We start from the raw sequence: 17,139 nt of genomic DNA, 5'->3' as shown, positions 1-17,139 counted from the left end.
GATCCTGTACTCAACTACCACACACGATCGCAAAATCTTATATTAATCCTTTTTTATTTTTATATTCTCATACGGCAAGATATGTTTTGTGAAATTATTTTTTTCCAATTAGGTAAACAAAAAAAAAAAAAAAAGCTCACGTTAAGACTAAAAGATTTACAGAAAAAAAAAAATTACGGCCTTGACATGACAGAAACAAAACAAAATTTTCAGATAAATCTTCAAAAACTTCTGGTTTAAGAAAAAAATCAATTAAAATTTTTTATGTTAATTCTAAAAAAACTGAAATTATTATATGTGCAAACACCAATGACTATTAATTCTAAAAAATAACTCAACATCATTGACTCCATCGATTATGATTAATTAATGGGATTGCATGATATTACTTTCCCAAATTAAATTAGAGGATTCTAAATTAAACTACATTTTTTTTTTTCCAAAATAAGGTTAATTTCTTTTTCCAAATTAGTTTCCCGGTTTCCACTTTATGCGGGTAATAAAATTTCCAGAGAATCCCATTAAGGAAAAATTAAACTCTTCATTGCATGCCCAAGAATTGTCTAATCTAACGGCTAAAAAACGACAATAAACGAATTAATAATTCATCACAGACCGTCGGCTTATCCCAAAAGAAGATTATATATATATATATATATATATATGTACGTGAACATGATTCGCGTAGATCATCTCTCGACCGCCATGGATCCTTTCGTTTCCCACTCTGATGCAGCAGATATCTCCATCCCCCTAGTCTTGCCGGTCCCTGAAGCTTCGAACTCGAGAAGAAGAGGACGACAGAAGGTGGAAATAAAGATGGTGACAGACGAAAGTAGAAGACAAGTAACCTTTTCTAAACGCAGAATGGGATTGTTCAAGAAAGCGTCGGAGCTGTGCGAGCTCTGCGGCGTGGAGATTGGGATCGTAACATTCTCCCGACGAGGAAAGCTTTTTACTTTCGGCAGCCCCCACGAGGACGTTGTCATCCAGAAATACCTTTCGGGAGAAGCATCGTCGTCAGCAGAAGAAGCAGGAAACCGGAACAACTACAACAGGATGCTGTCAATGGCGAAACAGCAGTACATGGAGTCGGTTTCAAGGCTGGAGGAGGAGAAGAAGATGAAGAAGGAAGGAGGGTGTACGAGCGAGGAGGGGGAGTACTGTTGGTGGGATCAGGAGATTGAGAGGATGAGCTTGGAGGAGCTGGAAAAATATGAAGAGGCGATCAACGCATTGAGAGAGAAGGTGGGTAAGAGAGCGGAAGAGATGGCCGACGATCAGCCTTCCTCTCTTCACTGATCATCATAGTCATGATCACCTGTTTGGTGAATTTTATTTTTACCAAGATTAACAGTTAGTGAGATAAAAAATATTTATAGTAAATATTAATTATTATTATTATTTTTTCCTTTCAGTAGAACTACGAATATTATTATTAGATCTATTTTTTAATGTAATAATTTATTAACTTTGTTATACAATTTTGTAAATGAGTATACTGCTCATATTGTTTTTTAATTTTTAATTTTTAATTATTTAATAGTTATGTATGCTTCACATATTAAAGTAGTATATTCAGTTGGCATATATAAGAGTAAACTGTTACTTAAAAAATTATTTCGGGTACAAATATAACATTTACATGAAATTTATTATTTATTTTAATTAAAAAGATACAAATTTTATTATAAATATATAAGTGAAAACTGTTCTTTTCATGTACCTAAAAACCTATTTTTAATGTCAATTCTCTAAATTTGTTTAATATACTTTAATTCGTATAAACTTGCAATGGTGGAAATTGACTCTGCAACACAACAAAAAGAGTAGAAATAGTCACCATATCAAATTTTATTTGTTTAAAACATTATTTCTAAGGTAAACCAGCTTCGTTAGATTTAAATTTGAGCAAGGCTCAATCAATAAATATGTAATATCTGGATCCAGAATTTAGTCCGGAATTAATTTTAAAGTTTAAAAAAATATATAAAAATATAATTTTTAAATTTTTATTTAATGTAAAATTATAAAAAAAAAATATATGGATGATGAAATTGAAAACAGTTATGGAAAAAGATGAGAAAATTTAGGTTCGAATAATATTTTTGAAAGAAAAATCAGAAACTGGAGGTTAAAACACAATTAAAAAAAATATACCACGTAGGACCACTAAGTCAGCAGCCTCGACGAAGCAGAACGCGCCGCGTGGCAAGGCACATTGACTTGGTACCACGTTGGCAATCTGCGTGCCCGCAATATGATGGCTCGGATGCGTTCCCGCGCGCACAGACGATCCAGATTCGTTCCCTCCTCAAGCGCGAACGGATGGTCACGATTAAACGCGATGAATAGTCTAAATTCGTTCTCTCTTTAAATGCGATCATACGGTCGAGATCAAAACACAATGAACAGTTCAGATTCGTTTTACCTTTAAATGCGATTAGACGGTCGAAATCAAATGTAATGAACGATCCAGATTTAAAAAAAAATAAGTATAGATATCTCACTTCACACCGAAGCCAAATTCTAGCTGCCAGCCCCCGCCGAAGAAGAAGAACTAGTCGCTAGAGAAGGGAACTGACCGTCGCCCTCACCGCGCCGGAGCCACCTCCGACCGTCAAAAAATGTAAAAATTCTCTTATTCGCTCGAAATTTAATTTTGAACACCTTCATGATCAAATCAGAGCAAAAGGAACGACAGATGGGCCGAAAATCGCATGTAAAGCCCGACAGCACTACTGCGGAAAAAATAAAAAATCACCTCCGATGAACCCCTTTTCGTTTCCTGTTTCGTGCAATTTTTCCATCATTGTGTTCACCATTCTGTTTTCTACAAGTTGACCCAAAAAAAAACGTTCAGCCGCGTAGATGAGTCGGCGGAGCCACCGCACCGAAAAATTTTATTGTTAGTAAGTTTTTATTTTTTAACTTTTTTCGGCGAATTGATGCCCTTTAACATGTTTTCTCGTAGAGATTGGTATAAAACCGGTCGAAACCGGCTAAAATCAATCAAAACTGCCCGAAAACGGTCAGTCAGAGGTAAACCACTACCGCGGGCGGCCGTGCCATCACCAGAACATGGCAATGCTGCCGTGCTAAAATTTTAAAATTAGTCAGAAAAGATTTTTAACACTGATTTTGGATTTTTTAGAGTATTTTTTGGTACGTGAAGTGTGTTTTTACCTTCACATAAAAATTCAGGAAACCCGGGAATCATCAGTAGGCGCAATAGAAAATTCAGTATTGCGCACAACGATTCGGGTAAGAATCTCTCACCTTATTTCCTATTATGGAATTGAAGTCTAATTATCAATAATACAGTATTTTGCATAATTTAGAAAGGTTTGAGAATTAATTACAAGTTACTAATGGAACCAGAACCGATTATTTATTATTGTTGTCCTGTTTAACCGATTATTTGATTTTACAGTTTTAAATATATAATAATATATTAGAATTGGTAGAATGATTCAGTTGTGTTTTTTTTATGCATGTAGTATTTGTTTTACGTTAACGTACGGTTAAATTATGAAATTTAAAATTAAAAGTAAACAAAAAATTGATTGGTTAAGTGAATGAATGAATGAATAGTAGTCTTACTGGATATCTTAAAAGATGGTGGATGGACCGGGTACAAAGAGAACTCTACTGTGAACGTCGCATCATACCGGACAGGGTATCAAAGATTAGTATTTTTGGCGCTCATACCGGACAAAGTATGGGAACGACCTGTTTCACTCTCATACCGAACCGGGTATTGTGGGATGGTATTTTTGGCGTTCATAACGAACGGGGTATGGGGACGACCCGTTTCACCCTCATACTGGATGAGATATTGAGGGATGATATTTTTTGCGCTCATACCAGATGAGGTATGAGGACGATTGGTTAATTGACAAGGTTGGATGTTGGTTCACGCGTAATGGGACATCCCTATGGACCCTCATGAATACTAGTAGGCAAATAAAATGAGAAATTTGTTATTCTTACTTACTTGAATATGAGATTATGATGTTGTTAAACTATATTTTCTATAGGTTGATTTTGAAAATATCGCAACGGTAAGTATGTAATAAATGGTTTTACTTATGATAAATGAATTTACTTAAATTAAGAGTTTTATCGGTTGTTTTTATAATTTTTATCAACATTTATTTTCTGTATCGATTAGTAGTGTGATATTCTTACTGGGTTAGTATAACTCACTTATTTATTAACTATTTCAGATCAAGAGGATCAAAACCTAGATTCTGATCAACAAATGGGTTGTGAATAGTTTACTACCCGTACTCCTTCAACAATTAGTGAAGGTCGTCCTGAGATGGTTAGTTGTTTACTTTTCATTTATTTTTTTTATTTCCATTTGTTCTTTTAAAATGGACATTCATGAAATCCTTTTAGGTATTATAAATTATTATGTAAGGAATATAAATTCTAAACTCTATTGTAACGCCCAAACAATTGGGCATTTTTGTTATTATATTATTAATTTTATTTATTAAGTTTAATTAAAAAAAAAAGAGTGCCACGTCAGCAGCCACGTCATGGGCCCAGTCAGCAGCCCTGGCCAACCAGGACCTGCCGCGTGGCAAGACCACGTCGACCCGGGGACGGGCCACGTGGATGATCCGCGTGCGCGCGATTGGACGGCCCAGATGCGTCCCTGCGCGCACGGACGGCCCAGATTCAAGCGCACGGACGGCCCAGATTCAAGCGCACGGACGGCCCAGATTCAATAAAAAACGGACGGCCCAGATTTAATCAAAATGGACGGCTGAGATCAAAAGGCAAAAGGGTATAAATAGAACCCCCACACCTGACCACAAAAACCCTAGCCGCCTGCCCTCACCAGAGAAGACGAACCAGACGCCGGAGGAGCCGGCCGCCGCCACCCGCCGCCGCACCGGGGAGATTTTTGACCGCTGATCGAGGTAAATTTCATACCCCCGACTCGTTTTTCCACGCTGAGTTCCCCTGTGGCCAAATCGGAGCCAAAATCCCGGCCAAATGGCCGGAAAACACGGCCGAAATCCAGCGGCGCCGCCACGCCCCTCCTCGGTTTTTACCTCCGATGAGCCCTTCCCGGCCTCTGTTTGATGCAATTTTTATATCACTGTGATCACCATTCTTTTATCTACAGGTTGATCGGAGCCGAATCACCAAAACACGAACCTCGCCGGAGAGCCGCCGCACCCGAGAGCACCACCGCCGGTAAGCTTCGGTTTTTCGTAATTTTTTGGCCCTCCGATGGCCCTAGGGTTGTTTTATCACAGGGACTGATGTAAATGTGGCCGAAAACGGCCAACCCGAGGCGAATCGCCGCCACAAGCGACTGTGCCGTCGCCGGAGCACGGCGGAGCCGCCGTGTCGGAATTGCGATATTGGCCGAAAAGGGCCATGGGTCTAATTTGGGATTTTTTGGAACACGTGCAGGTACCAGTAGTGCGTTTCAGTTCCCCAAGAAAAATTCAGGGAAAATTAGGGACAGCCTGTAGGCGCACTGTGAAGCCGCGTTCGGACCCCGAAAAGAGTAAGGACCCCTCACCCTATTTCCTATCACGGTATTAAAGTTCAATAATGATAAAACGGTAATTCTTGAATCAACGAATGTGTGAAATTGCTTAAGGTCGCTAATGGAGCCCGAGTCTAGTGTGTTTGTCGGTTAACTGTTATTTGGCATATTTTATAGTTTTAAATGCAGTATGAGGTTTGATGTTTTCATTTCATAGTTTCGTGTGCATATTTTACTGTTTTATTGATTATGGGTTGAATGACTGAGAAACCGATGCTGTATGTTGTCTTGTTTGGCATAAATTACTGTTTTGCTTGTTTGTGTGTGAATTGATGATGCTGACTGAGGAAAAGGGGAATGAAAGGTTATGTAAACTGATAATTGTATAATGTGATCAGCCTGACTAGATATCCTGGGAGATGGTGGACGGACCCGGTCCGTAAGGAACCCTACCGGGATTGTGGTCTCTCATACCGGACGGGGTATGGAGACCCTATGTGTTTTGGCGCCCATACCGGATGAGGTATGGGGACGACCCGTTTCACCCTCATACCGGACGGGGTATTGAGGTTTATAGTTTTGGCGCCCATACCGGACGGGGTATGGGACGACCCTATAATCTGATTACAAGTGTTAAGGGTTCACGGGTAGCGGGACCCTTATGGATCCCCATGGATACTAGTAGGCTGGTAAAAGAGGAAAAATATATTGTGTAATGATTGAATTACAGAATGCGTGATAAGTATTATGTTATACAGTTTATATAATTTCATTATGATGATAATGTTATTACTTTCGTATACTGTTTTATGAATTTCACCTAGGTAAGTGGATGGTAAAGGTTTTATTATTGATAAAAGGATTTGTTGTAAATTATGCTCCATTGGTTTTTTTGTGTTTTCTACCCACCTTTACCTCCGGGACGGTGAGATATCGTGATGTCCTTACTGGGCTAGTGTAGCTCATTCCTTATTTAATCATTTCAGATCAGGAAGACATTGTTCCCGAGCCCGTTCCGCAGGAAGACGACGAATGGGACGCCTAAAGACTCCATAGTTATATTCATAGCTTTTACTTTCGAGTTTCTCCTTTAGTTAGTTTGATCTTTTATATTTTGAGCACGTTTTTTGTTTTAGTGTAAAGAATGTTAATCGAGATTTTGACTTCGCTTCCGCATTTGACATTTTTGATACACATATTTCATTTTAAATTTTCGGAGCCGTTATATCTATTGTTTCGTTTTCATATTCAATTTATAATTTTATTTTCTTTCAAGTTTCGAGTTGTCACAAAATAAGATGTAATAACATTTACAACTTATTGCTCTAAATTTTTTGTTGTGAGCTTATAAATAAATTTTATATTATTTGGACTAGAGCAATTTTTTTTTTATAATAAAATTTCTGGTAAGTTTAACATTTCTTTTTTTGGAATGTACCTTCAATATATATATATACATATATATATAGAGAGAGAGAGAGAGAGAGAGGAATTTGATAGTTCGTGGATAAGACAAGACAGGCGCAATTAATTGGGATGGTGGAAGTCTTTTTGGCAATTTGTAAATACCTTTCTGTATTTTGCATTATCTATCTCAATAATGCATATAATGACTAAAGGATAGAATGAAGTTGTCTTATTTCTATGTTTCTTCCCTTACGAAAAACAGCAAAAGAAATAAACTCGTCTATGCCCCAACTTTTCTGGGAAATACCGGGAGATTGTTGACTTTCTGAGATTGACATATTATCTAGAACCCGCTTCATAAAAGTGGAAATGGAAGTCAAATAGCCCTATGTACTCCTGCTCATAGTTTCAAATAACTAATCCCAAAAGAAAACCTAGTTTAGTAATAATATGTTGCTAAAAAAATTTACCCAATAGATCATGTGTTTTCTGAGGATGTGAAAGGGTTTTGTGAATAATAAAATAACTCAAAATCAACTAATCCATTATCTTTAATCAGCCACTAATTTAAATTAAGAAGAGATGAAAGGTAAATCTAAAGTTAAAAACAAAAGACTAATAACTAATGTAAAGTATTTAAAGATTTTCTTAATAAAAAAAAAAATAGTGGGATTTTCCCCTATAAATTCGTCTCCATCTTCCTGCTTTTTTTGTTTCTCATACTAGAATTCCTCTTCTCTTCAATCAGATATATCCTTCTCTTCCTCTTCCATCTATTATTCTCAAGTATGTTCTCTCTCTCTCTCTCTCTCTCATGTCTTCCATGATTATATAATATTCTCGGCCATATATATATATATATATATATATCCATCTCATTACCAGTTACCACCAGCACCCCGGGGCTCTTTTCCCGGTTATTTCATCTCAAGGCATTAGACAAATCTTATAAATTTAAGATAAAATTCCAAACTTAGGATACCTAAGAATATATATATCTTCTTTCTTTCTTTTTTTTTTTTTTTCCTTTTGAAAAATTCATCCTTCTTTAATTCTCTTGGACATATTCAACTCATGCTGTATCTGATTAGAAGCGTACAAGCCATGCTATCTCTCATTGGTAATTGAAAAAGCTATTTTAATCTTAATCTTTTTGCTTGTTTCTGTATATATATATATATATAGAGAGAGAGAGAGAGAGAGAGAGAGGGAAAACTAAAATATATATGTATAAAAATTGCATGGTTTTATAGTTATTATTCCATTGGTTGGGATTGGGATGGCTTTGCTCTATTTTGATCTTTTGTTTATTTTGCTTATCTGGTAATTCTCTCTCTCTCTCTCTATATATATATATATTTGTAGAGGAAAATTTAAATATATATATATATTATATAAAGATGATGCATCTTCATGACATGTAGTTGCACGTTATATTTAATATTATATATGTTATCTTAGTGTGTATTTAACAGATAATTAAAAATTTATTATATTATTTTAGATATTTATGACATAAAACTATTATTATTTATTGAAATTTATAATAAAATAATATTTTATTGTTAATCTTAACTTAATGTATTACTTAAAATAACAGAAAGCAAGTCTAGGAGAGAGAAATTTAAATTAGTCTCGTAATAAAAAATAAATAAAAGAAAATTCATGTATTACAACCTAAATATTCTCAATATATAAATTATATTCATATATTAATTAATTAAGTAATACATATTCATTAATTATTTATAATTTACTAATTATATTTACGAATATATATTAGATTATCTTAATTGAAATAATATATTGAAATTATATGTTAATTTTTTTTTTCTTTAATCAATTAATTTTTTAAATTTTTTTGAGGCCTTATTTTTTTTCATCTTAACTAACTTCTCCCCTTATTTTCAGCTATTTATGCTGGTTTTTTTTTTAGCTAAATAAAATTATTGATTATTATTTTATTTTCTGATCAACTAAATTTATCGATTTAATTTTTTATTTTAATATAAATTAAAGATATAATTTTAATTTCTTATTTTTTATTATCAGCCGCGGTATAGTACGGGCTCGAACCTCATAAATATATATATCCTCTAATTTAAAAAAAAAAAAAAAAGACTTTTATTGTTGAAGAAAACGAGCGTCAGAACTTCTTGGATAATCCATAAGAATAGCAGGTTGTAGAGTATCTTCCCCTCCAGCCTACTGCGGAGACCCTTTGTTTTTTAAATGAATTCATGGCACAAGTCGGGAATCAGAAGTCGTCTCAAAGGAAAGCTGCTGGCAACCTCCATATTTTCAATATTTACTGCCATTTTTTTTAGCGGTACAATAAGGAAATCTTCTTCGGAAGAGTCAATATTTTTCTTATTATTATTAGGGCAAATTATTTTGCCATAATTGATAATATATATACAGTATGTAAACATGACGGGTAGAAGGCGTCTGCGTCGGTGTTTGGCGCTTATAAGACTCGTTGAAGATCGGAGATGGAAACATCCGAAGGCACTTGACATTTCGGATTTTGTTTATTGGAGGAAGGCAAGCTTCGTTCATATCGTATGGTGCTTAAGATCCAATCTGTCCTTTCTTCCTCTCTTACGCGGTGGTTAGACTCAAAATTATGGCTCCGCAAATCCGTCGTTTGCATCGCAGCGCGTAAATGCTTGCCGGCATGTCATTGTGGCTTTTGTCCAGTCACTTCCCCTATTGGTACAGATGATTTATCGTATTTTTGGAGTTTGGTATTTTTTCAGGGGATGGCTGCAACGCCATGGTTAAATAATAGATCTCCGTTTTCGTACTAAAAAGTTTTGGGCTCCGAAAGGCATTTTTCTAATCTGTGTTATTCCTGGCGTCAGCTCGATTTTCATAAATCGGAATCCTAAAAGCAGATGATTAACAGAAATCAAATTGACTAACTGGCGGTGAATTCCCTGTTCTAGGTTTCAAGAGAGGAATACGTTCATCAATTAGGAGTATGTCTTCGACGAACTACTCATCGGTTGACAAGGAGATGATACCTGAAACAGAAGTTCGACAAGTTGAATTACCTAACGAAGTTGAAGATTTGTATGGAGGAGTGACTCTAAGTGTGGAGCAGTCTATGGATCCAACGGTCTTCCTTAATTTGCTTAGGGTTTCGCTGTCAAAATGGAAGCAGCAGGTACTCCGTTTCTTCGCCTTCTCTTTACTTCCATTTTAAAGACTGACTACATAAAATTGTGAGATAGAACTGTGCGACCATTTTTAATCATTATTTTATTATACATTTTTACTATTTACCTTTCTAAACGTTTTTTTTTTTTTTTACTATTTACCTTTGTTGCTACGTCATGTGGTTGATTTTAGATATTGAAAATAATAATTTATTCTTTTTACATTTAACGACATTTTCATTGTCGATTATCAAGCTTTCTTTTTAGGAAAAAAAAAAAAATCGAAATCATCCACAATGGTCATTTTCCTTTTTATTTTTCATCTACCAAACATGTATATAATATACGTACTTAATTATAAATACATTTACAAATTAGACACTATAAAATGTTGTCTCATATCAGACCAAGTCTATCTTCCTAAATAATTTACTTTTCTCTTTTTGTCAAATAGTTTTATGCTCTCCTTGGTTAATTTTCGTTCAATTAGTAGTTTTAATTTTTTTATTTTTACTCTTTATATCCAGTAAAAATATGATCTTTTATGTTTGAGTTGTGGTTGCATCCCCACATCCAGAGAATTCAACATGAGCCTTCAAGTGATCTTAAGCCTTTTTGTAACCTATTGTGATTTGCTCCCCCTTTACTCACGTCACTTTTGTCCTGGGAAATCAATATACATTTGAAAATCTGATATCATCCTGTGAGTTTAGGTGTTTGGATGGTGATGACAAAGTACATAAAAATGTACATTTACAAACAGAGTTTATCCAACAACGAATTCAAACAACTTTGCTTACTTGTATAAACTTTTGCAGGGAAAGAAGGGGATCTGGATTAAGTTGCCTCTTGAACAGGCTAGTCTAGTTGAAGTTACAGTGAAGGTAAGTGAACATTTTTTGACAGATATATGAGAAGAGCTGCATAGTATATAAAGTTGTTGAGGTAAATGCATATCCTGGACAGCTTATCAATTTTATTTTATTAATTGTGCAGGAAGGATTTAAGTATCATCACGCTGAACCAGATTACCTAATGCTTGTTAAATGGATTTCTGATGCTCCTGATACTATCCCAATAAACGCTTCACATCGTGTAGGGATTGGTGCTTTTGTCATGAATAGCAACAGAGAGGTATCTTTCCCCCCTGCAATTCACATTTTCGTTTTCTAGGAAATTAGAGAGATTTCTAAATGCTTTTTTCTTTCCGCACATAAATTCTTATACTCATTCAATTTTTGAAATACAAAACTTTAACCTGCTACCCATAATGTTTTTTGGCTTCAAATCTACAATTTTGATTTTTTAAGAGCTCTGTGGATGGTTACACTAGTTATCCCTCCATATGATTGACCATGTCCAGGCTTGATTTTGGCCCTATTTCACCATATGATTGACCATGTCCAAGTCTGGGAGTTGCTTATCTTGCTGAAATTATTTTTAATGTAGGTGCTTGTTGTTCAGGAGAAAAGTGGTGCGTTCAAAGGCACTGGTGTGTGGAAGCTACCTACTGGGGTTGTTGATGAGGTGAGTGGATAAACATATGGTCTATGCTTCTCTATATTTTTTTCATCAGAGATAAAAATTTTCATTTCCAGGGCGAAGATATATGTGTAGCTGCAATTAGAGAAGTAAAAGAAGAGACAGGAGTAAGTAATTAATAAGCACTTAGCTTTTAGGCTTGAATAAATATGGTGTAGTTTCTAGTTTCAGGTTGGGCTAGTTTAATCCAAGACCATTGATTTGTTTTGTTTCAGATTGATGCAGAATTTGTGGAAGTTTTAGCATTCAGGTAAGAAATTTGATCCGTATCACGTAATGCTACATTCATCTACTGATATTTATGCTATATATGTTAAAAATGGTCTGTTTTGCTTATATTCTTTTTAGATTTTCAGATTATTCCGATTCTGTTTTCAATTTCAATTTCTGCAATTTTATAGAAAGATAGTAACAGAAGAAAATTAATGTATCTTTAAATCTGAATTTTTAATTTATAAGAACAAAAGTTTGGATTTATTTGTTTCAAATTTCTCTATGAATTCTTGTTGAACTAAGAAAGTATTTAGATCAGTTTAGCCGTTTAGTCTTTCTATTCTGGAAACCAGTAGCAGCACCCTGTTGATCTTAGAGGGAGAAAAGCTGTGAGAGAGACTTAGCACAAAATGTTGACGTGAATTTACTCAAAATGGACTCTGCCAATTGTTTATCTCCACTTCCTGTATTCACGGGTGAAAATTATCTGCTTTGGGCAGCCAAATTACCCTTTCCTGCAAGCTTTTGACTTGTGGGAAGTGGTGGGAACTGACAGGGATCCACCTAATCATTGTCAGCTAATCCAACTATTGCTCAATTTAAGCATCACAGTGAGGAAAAGACAAAGCAGTTCAAAGCAAAAAACTGTATTTACTCTTCAATTCCTGAAACATTTTCACAAGAATCGTTGCTTCTGAAACTGCAAAACAAGCTTGGGATTCACTTGAGAAGATTTCCAAGGCAATAACAGATTGAGCAAATGCTGATTTTGACCTTAGAAGGGATTAAGGAATATTCTCAGAGACTGATGACTACCGTCAACAAAATTAGATTGCTTTTTCTGATAGAAGAATTGTGGAGAAGAGACTTGTCAGCCTACCTGAGAGGTTTTTTGTCAAAGATATTCTCCCTGGGGGGGTTCTAGAGACCATTCACTGATAACCTTTTCTAGAGCTAATAGATGCATTTCAAGCTCAGGAATAGAGGAGAGCCATAAGGAAAGAAGTGACTGAAGGAGAATTTCAGGCTAAAGGAATGGAGAATTTCTAATTAAATTTGAATCTTTGATTTATTTAGATCCTTAGGATGGAAACTTGGACTTGATTGTTTCAAATTTCTCTATGTGTTACTGCTGAAAAAACAAAATATTTATAACAGTTCAGCCTTCTAATTTTTCTATCACAACATATATAAGCTCCATGGATAGTCTTCCGTGCACGCAAAAATACTGCAGGTTTCTAGAAAATCATACTGGCATATCTTTTTCGTACATGTCTAAAGACATTGTCTATCTTCTGCACGCCTGTATAAGTGTTTTACAATTAAAGACTCACAACTTTCTTTTTTCACTGGTTACATAAGACAAAGCCACAAGTCATTCTTTGGCAAGTCGGATTTGTTTTTCCTTTGCATGTTACGGCCATGCTCCTATGACATCCAGATGCAAGATTCAGAGCTTGAGGCTGCTCAGGTACTCCCTTGTAGCAAATGATGGAAGTAATTACCTCATGTTTGATAATTGATACATATGCTCGGTTCACTGTAAATACTAGGAAAAATGAGCAGATCATAATGCATCTTTCCTTTGACATATTTCTAGAACATCTTTGTGTGATTGAAGCGTTAGAGAGAGGTTACATTGACAGAGGTTGTTTCTAAAACAAAATGTTTCACAGAAGTAATCTCTTTTCCGTTCTCCCTTTTTCAGTGGATGCCAATTACGGACTATGCAGCCCAATCTTTTAACAAAAGAAACGAATTGTTTAATTATGTGGCCCAAATCTGTGTAACAAAGTCGGAGAAGGATTACCATGGCTTCTCTCCAGTTTCTGCAACTACAGGCTCTGGCAAAAGGAGCTATCTATACTTCAACACAGGCTCTGGCAACCAATAACTGACCTTTTTTCTAATCAATAAGATTGTCTTTTCCGAGGAAATCATATAATAACGTTAAATTGTATCTTTTTTTAGTATTGCAGTCTTTCAACAAGTAACAAAAAGTTTTAATAACTTATAATCACTTTTCTCCTCATCTTTTACTGGTTGCACAGCCTGACTTGTGCTCTTCGTCGGTGTGATCATTCTGGAATCATTATGCAGAATCAATATCCAAAAGTCTCCATTCAGAATTCCTTTTCCTTTTTTTTTTTTTTTTTCCATTCTCTATATTCTCTCTATCTATCTAACAGCGAAGGTCGGGTTCTTATGAGTCTAAGATCCTGACAAATAAACTGTGGTAGGGATAAGATATCACTTCATTTTGCTTTCCTCTCTAGCGACCCAAATGGTTTAATGTTAAAAAAGCCATCAATAAAAATGCATTTTGTAGTTTCTAGAAAAATGTATGTTGCATCTTTTAAGGTAAACATTTCGTTGTAATACCACTTTGGTAGACTACAAAGTTGAGGTAGTAAAATCAATAAAGAAAAAAAAATTCATCGTCTTCCTTGCAACTGTCTACACTTATAATATGCACTTTTTCTCTCACATTTCAATCCGTATTTGAAGTGACCGTTGGCATACGTGCCCTGGGTAATAATGTAATTTCAAATTTATTTTTTTTTATAGTTTTCCCCCTCCCTAGTGACTCTAAATTAGAGTCATGCAAAGGTAAAAACTTTCCTCTTCCTCTCTTCCCCTCCCCTTCCCTCATTTCCGGCCATACAAACACACCTTGTTTTATAATATTGAAGATGGAGATTGGTTGTAGCAGTGCAGGTAGCACCCACCACCATTTTATAAAGGCATTTTAATATTAATCTAAAATAATGAAAGCACTTATAATAACCATTATGTTAACATCCGAATAAATTTCCACACAACCTATCATTTTAATATTGCATTAAACAAACAGATTAGCAAACGTAATACACCACCATTTGTTTGATTGTCTTTCTCTACGTTATTAATCTTTTTAAATTGAAGATTAAATTGAATTTTTTTTTTTAATTTCTTTTTATTATTATTATTATTTGAATAAGTCAGGATATATTGAAAGGAAATCCAATTTATTCAATACAATCAACTTAATTATAACAATCTCATATATTGAAAATAATTTTAATAATTTAAGAGCGCGTAGTGGTTTGCCCAGATGACACTTTTATCACCTAAAAGTTCGGTAGGTTGACAATGTAAACAAACTATATATACAAGTAATAGAAGCCCTGAACAGAATATATCACCATCTCTTTTCACTGATTACTCACTCCTGTGAAGGTCTGAGTCATTTCCGGAGACATGTCTTCTTCTACGCAAGGCAAATGGGTTAAGGTTTGACCTTTCCTCTCTTCTCCTTTCCGCGTCATGATTATATTGGTCACAAAGACTGTTGTTGTTTGCTAGAAATTCTTGGTCACAAAAGACTAAAAACTTGTTTTTTCAAACGATATTCATGGTGGATTTCGTTGTTTTTCTTAGTGAATTCTCCTAAATTTCATGGATTTTACTGATTCTAGTTATTTGGATTTGTATATAATTTTCCCGGGTTCCTTCAGTTTATTCCAATTGTAGCACTACGTATTTTCTTTTTCACCTTACAAGTTTCATAATTTCTCTTTCTTATCAGCTTGAACAGAAGGGAATCGGGCCTGGTGCCAGAAGCTCACACGCCATCACCGTTGTAGGACCCAAAGCCTATGCCTTCGGTGGCGAATTCTCGCCACGTGTCCCAGTCGACAACCACCTCTACATATTCGATCTCGAAACCCGATCATGGTCGGTGGCAGATGTCACCGGGGACATTCCTCCGCCGCGCGTAGGCGTCACAATGACATCCGTAGGTGACACCATCTACGTATTTGGAGGAAGAGACGGTACCCACAAGGAGCTCAACGAGCTCTACTCTTTCGACACAAGTACAAACAAATGGACCCTTCTCTCTTCCGGCAACACGGGACCGACTCACCGGAGCTACCACTCAACAGCGGCAGATGATCGACACGTGTACATATTCGGGGGATGTGGCGTTGCGGGGCGGCTCAACGATCTATGGGCGTATGATGTGGTTGATAAAAAATGGGTCGAGCATCCCAGGCCCGGAGAGAGTTGTAAAGGAAGAGGCGGGCCTGGACTGGTTTCTGGTGGAGGAAAGATTTGGGTTGTGTACGGTTTCTCCGGCATGGAGATGGATGATGTGCATGTTTTTGATCCAGCGAGTGGGGAATGGGCCGAAGTGGAGACAGCAGGGGAGAAGCCGACGGGCAGAAGCGTATTTTGCACGGTGGGAGTCGGGAAATATGTAATTATATACGGCGGGGAAGTGGACCCGAGCGACTTGGGGCATATGGGTGCCGGGAGATTTTCGGGGGAGGTGTACGGGTTGGAAACGGAGAGGTTAGAGTGGACGAAATGGGAAGATAGGGTGGGGTTAGGCGGGAATCACCCTGGGGCTCGAGGGTGGTGCGCTTTCTCCGGCGGACGGGTAGATGGGAAAGAGGGATTACTGGTGTACGGTGGCAACTCTCCGACGAATGATCGGCTCGGCGACATTTTCTTTTTCAGTCCTAATTGTGAGGTTTTATCCATGGACTTGTTGAAATTGTGAAAGAACTTTTTCAGTTAAAATAAAGATTCTCGATGGCGAATTTACAATTTTTTCTCGTGGTTTTTGTCATTGTTGAAAATTCGGAAGTGTTTTTCTTTTTTTTTTTTTTCCGAATTTTGATTAATAAAACTTGGAAATCAGTTTTGATCTGTTCTTGTTTATGAGTTCAAATATGCTAATGTTCTAAAACATAGGGATAAATTTTATTTAAAATTTAATTTTACAGAATATGAACGGGTAAACATTAAATATAGTAAAAAATTCAATAAAAATAATATTTTAATTCCAAGTCAATTATGCTTTTGATTCAATTCTTCAACTGTCAAAGTAAAAACATAGATAGAATTTTTTCATTTGTTCAACAAATATAAAATGATAGACTATTTTTTATATATCAAATAATTTAAAATTATGAATTTATGAAAATAAAATAGATTTGAAACAAAACCAACAAATTGTTCATATTCCATGTGTAATGTAACAAAAAAAAAACAAAACAAAACAAAACATAATATATTAAACTACTACGAAATATTAAATAATATAAACTTCGATAAAAAAAATTGAAGTAAAAACTTAAATCAAATTACTTTATAGCATGGTGATACATTTATACAAAATTTCTAACTCAGAGCACATACAATAGAGCTTTAGACAGTTAAATAAAATTCAATCTACAAAATAATTTGATTTATGGACAGTATCGTTATGTTAAATATTATAACGCCAAAGGAATCATTACTGCAAGGTATAGA

General features: G+C 35.5%; 3 protein-coding genes across 7 annotated transcripts; all 3 read left to right on the top strand.

The window, feature by feature from the left end:
• Positions 1–321: 321 nt before the first annotated feature.
• LOC110806538 (agamous-like MADS-box protein AGL29) lies at positions 322–1,497 on the top strand. The gene has a single exon (XM_088214662.1). It carries the CDS (start codon positions 664–666, stop codon positions 1,300–1,302), a length of 639 nt encoding a protein of 212 aa, XP_088070788.1. The 5' UTR covers positions 322–663; the 3' UTR covers positions 1,303–1,497.
• A 6,099-nt stretch (positions 1,498–7,596) lies between these two features.
• On the top strand, positions 7,597–13,870 carry LOC110808740 (nudix hydrolase 7-like). 4 transcript variants are annotated; one of them, XM_088215734.1, is made up of 9 exons: positions 7,597–7,708; positions 9,871–10,091; positions 10,902–10,967; positions 11,080–11,217; positions 11,548–11,610; positions 11,682–11,732; positions 11,841–11,875; positions 13,201–13,309; positions 13,547–13,870. In XM_088215734.1, the coding sequence occupies exons 2-9, from the start codon at positions 9,906–9,908 to the stop codon at positions 13,730–13,732; spliced, it is 834 nt and encodes a 277-aa protein (XP_088071860.1). In that variant the 5' UTR covers positions 7,597–7,708; positions 9,871–9,905; the 3' UTR covers positions 13,733–13,870. The 4 variants fall into 4 exon arrangements, with proteins under 4 accessions (XP_088071860.1, XP_088071859.1, XP_088071858.1 ...); XM_088215733.1 differs by lacking the exon at positions 7,597–7,708 and adding an exon at positions 9,348–9,637; XM_088215732.1 differs by lacking the exon at positions 7,597–7,708 and adding an exon at positions 9,348–9,637 and having other exon boundaries at positions 11,533–11,610.
• A 1,088-nt stretch (positions 13,871–14,958) lies between these two features.
• LOC110808711 (Galactose oxidase/kelch repeat superfamily protein) lies at positions 14,959–16,439 on the top strand. 2 transcript variants are annotated; one of them, XM_022034287.2, is made up of 2 exons: positions 14,959–15,111; positions 15,407–16,439. In XM_022034287.2, exons 1-2 carry the CDS (start codon positions 15,079–15,081, stop codon positions 16,382–16,384), a joined length of 1,011 nt encoding a protein of 336 aa, XP_021889979.2. In that variant the 5' UTR covers positions 14,959–15,078; the 3' UTR covers positions 16,385–16,439. The 2 variants fall into 2 exon arrangements, with proteins under 2 accessions (XP_021889979.2, XP_088071856.1); XM_088215730.1 differs by lacking the exon at positions 14,959–15,111 and adding an exon at positions 15,121–15,235.
• The last annotated feature ends 700 nt before the right edge of the window (positions 16,440–17,139 follow it).

The sequence above is a fragment of the Carica papaya genome, chromosome 3 (assembly GCF_054855325.1).
Source record: "Carica papaya isolate Zhongbai chromosome 3, ASM5485532v1, whole genome shotgun sequence".
NCBI lineage: Eukaryota > Viridiplantae > Streptophyta > Magnoliopsida > Brassicales > Caricaceae > Carica > Carica papaya.
Note: the sequence above shows the minus strand (reverse complement) of the source record. Positions and strands in the feature narration are given on the sequence as shown.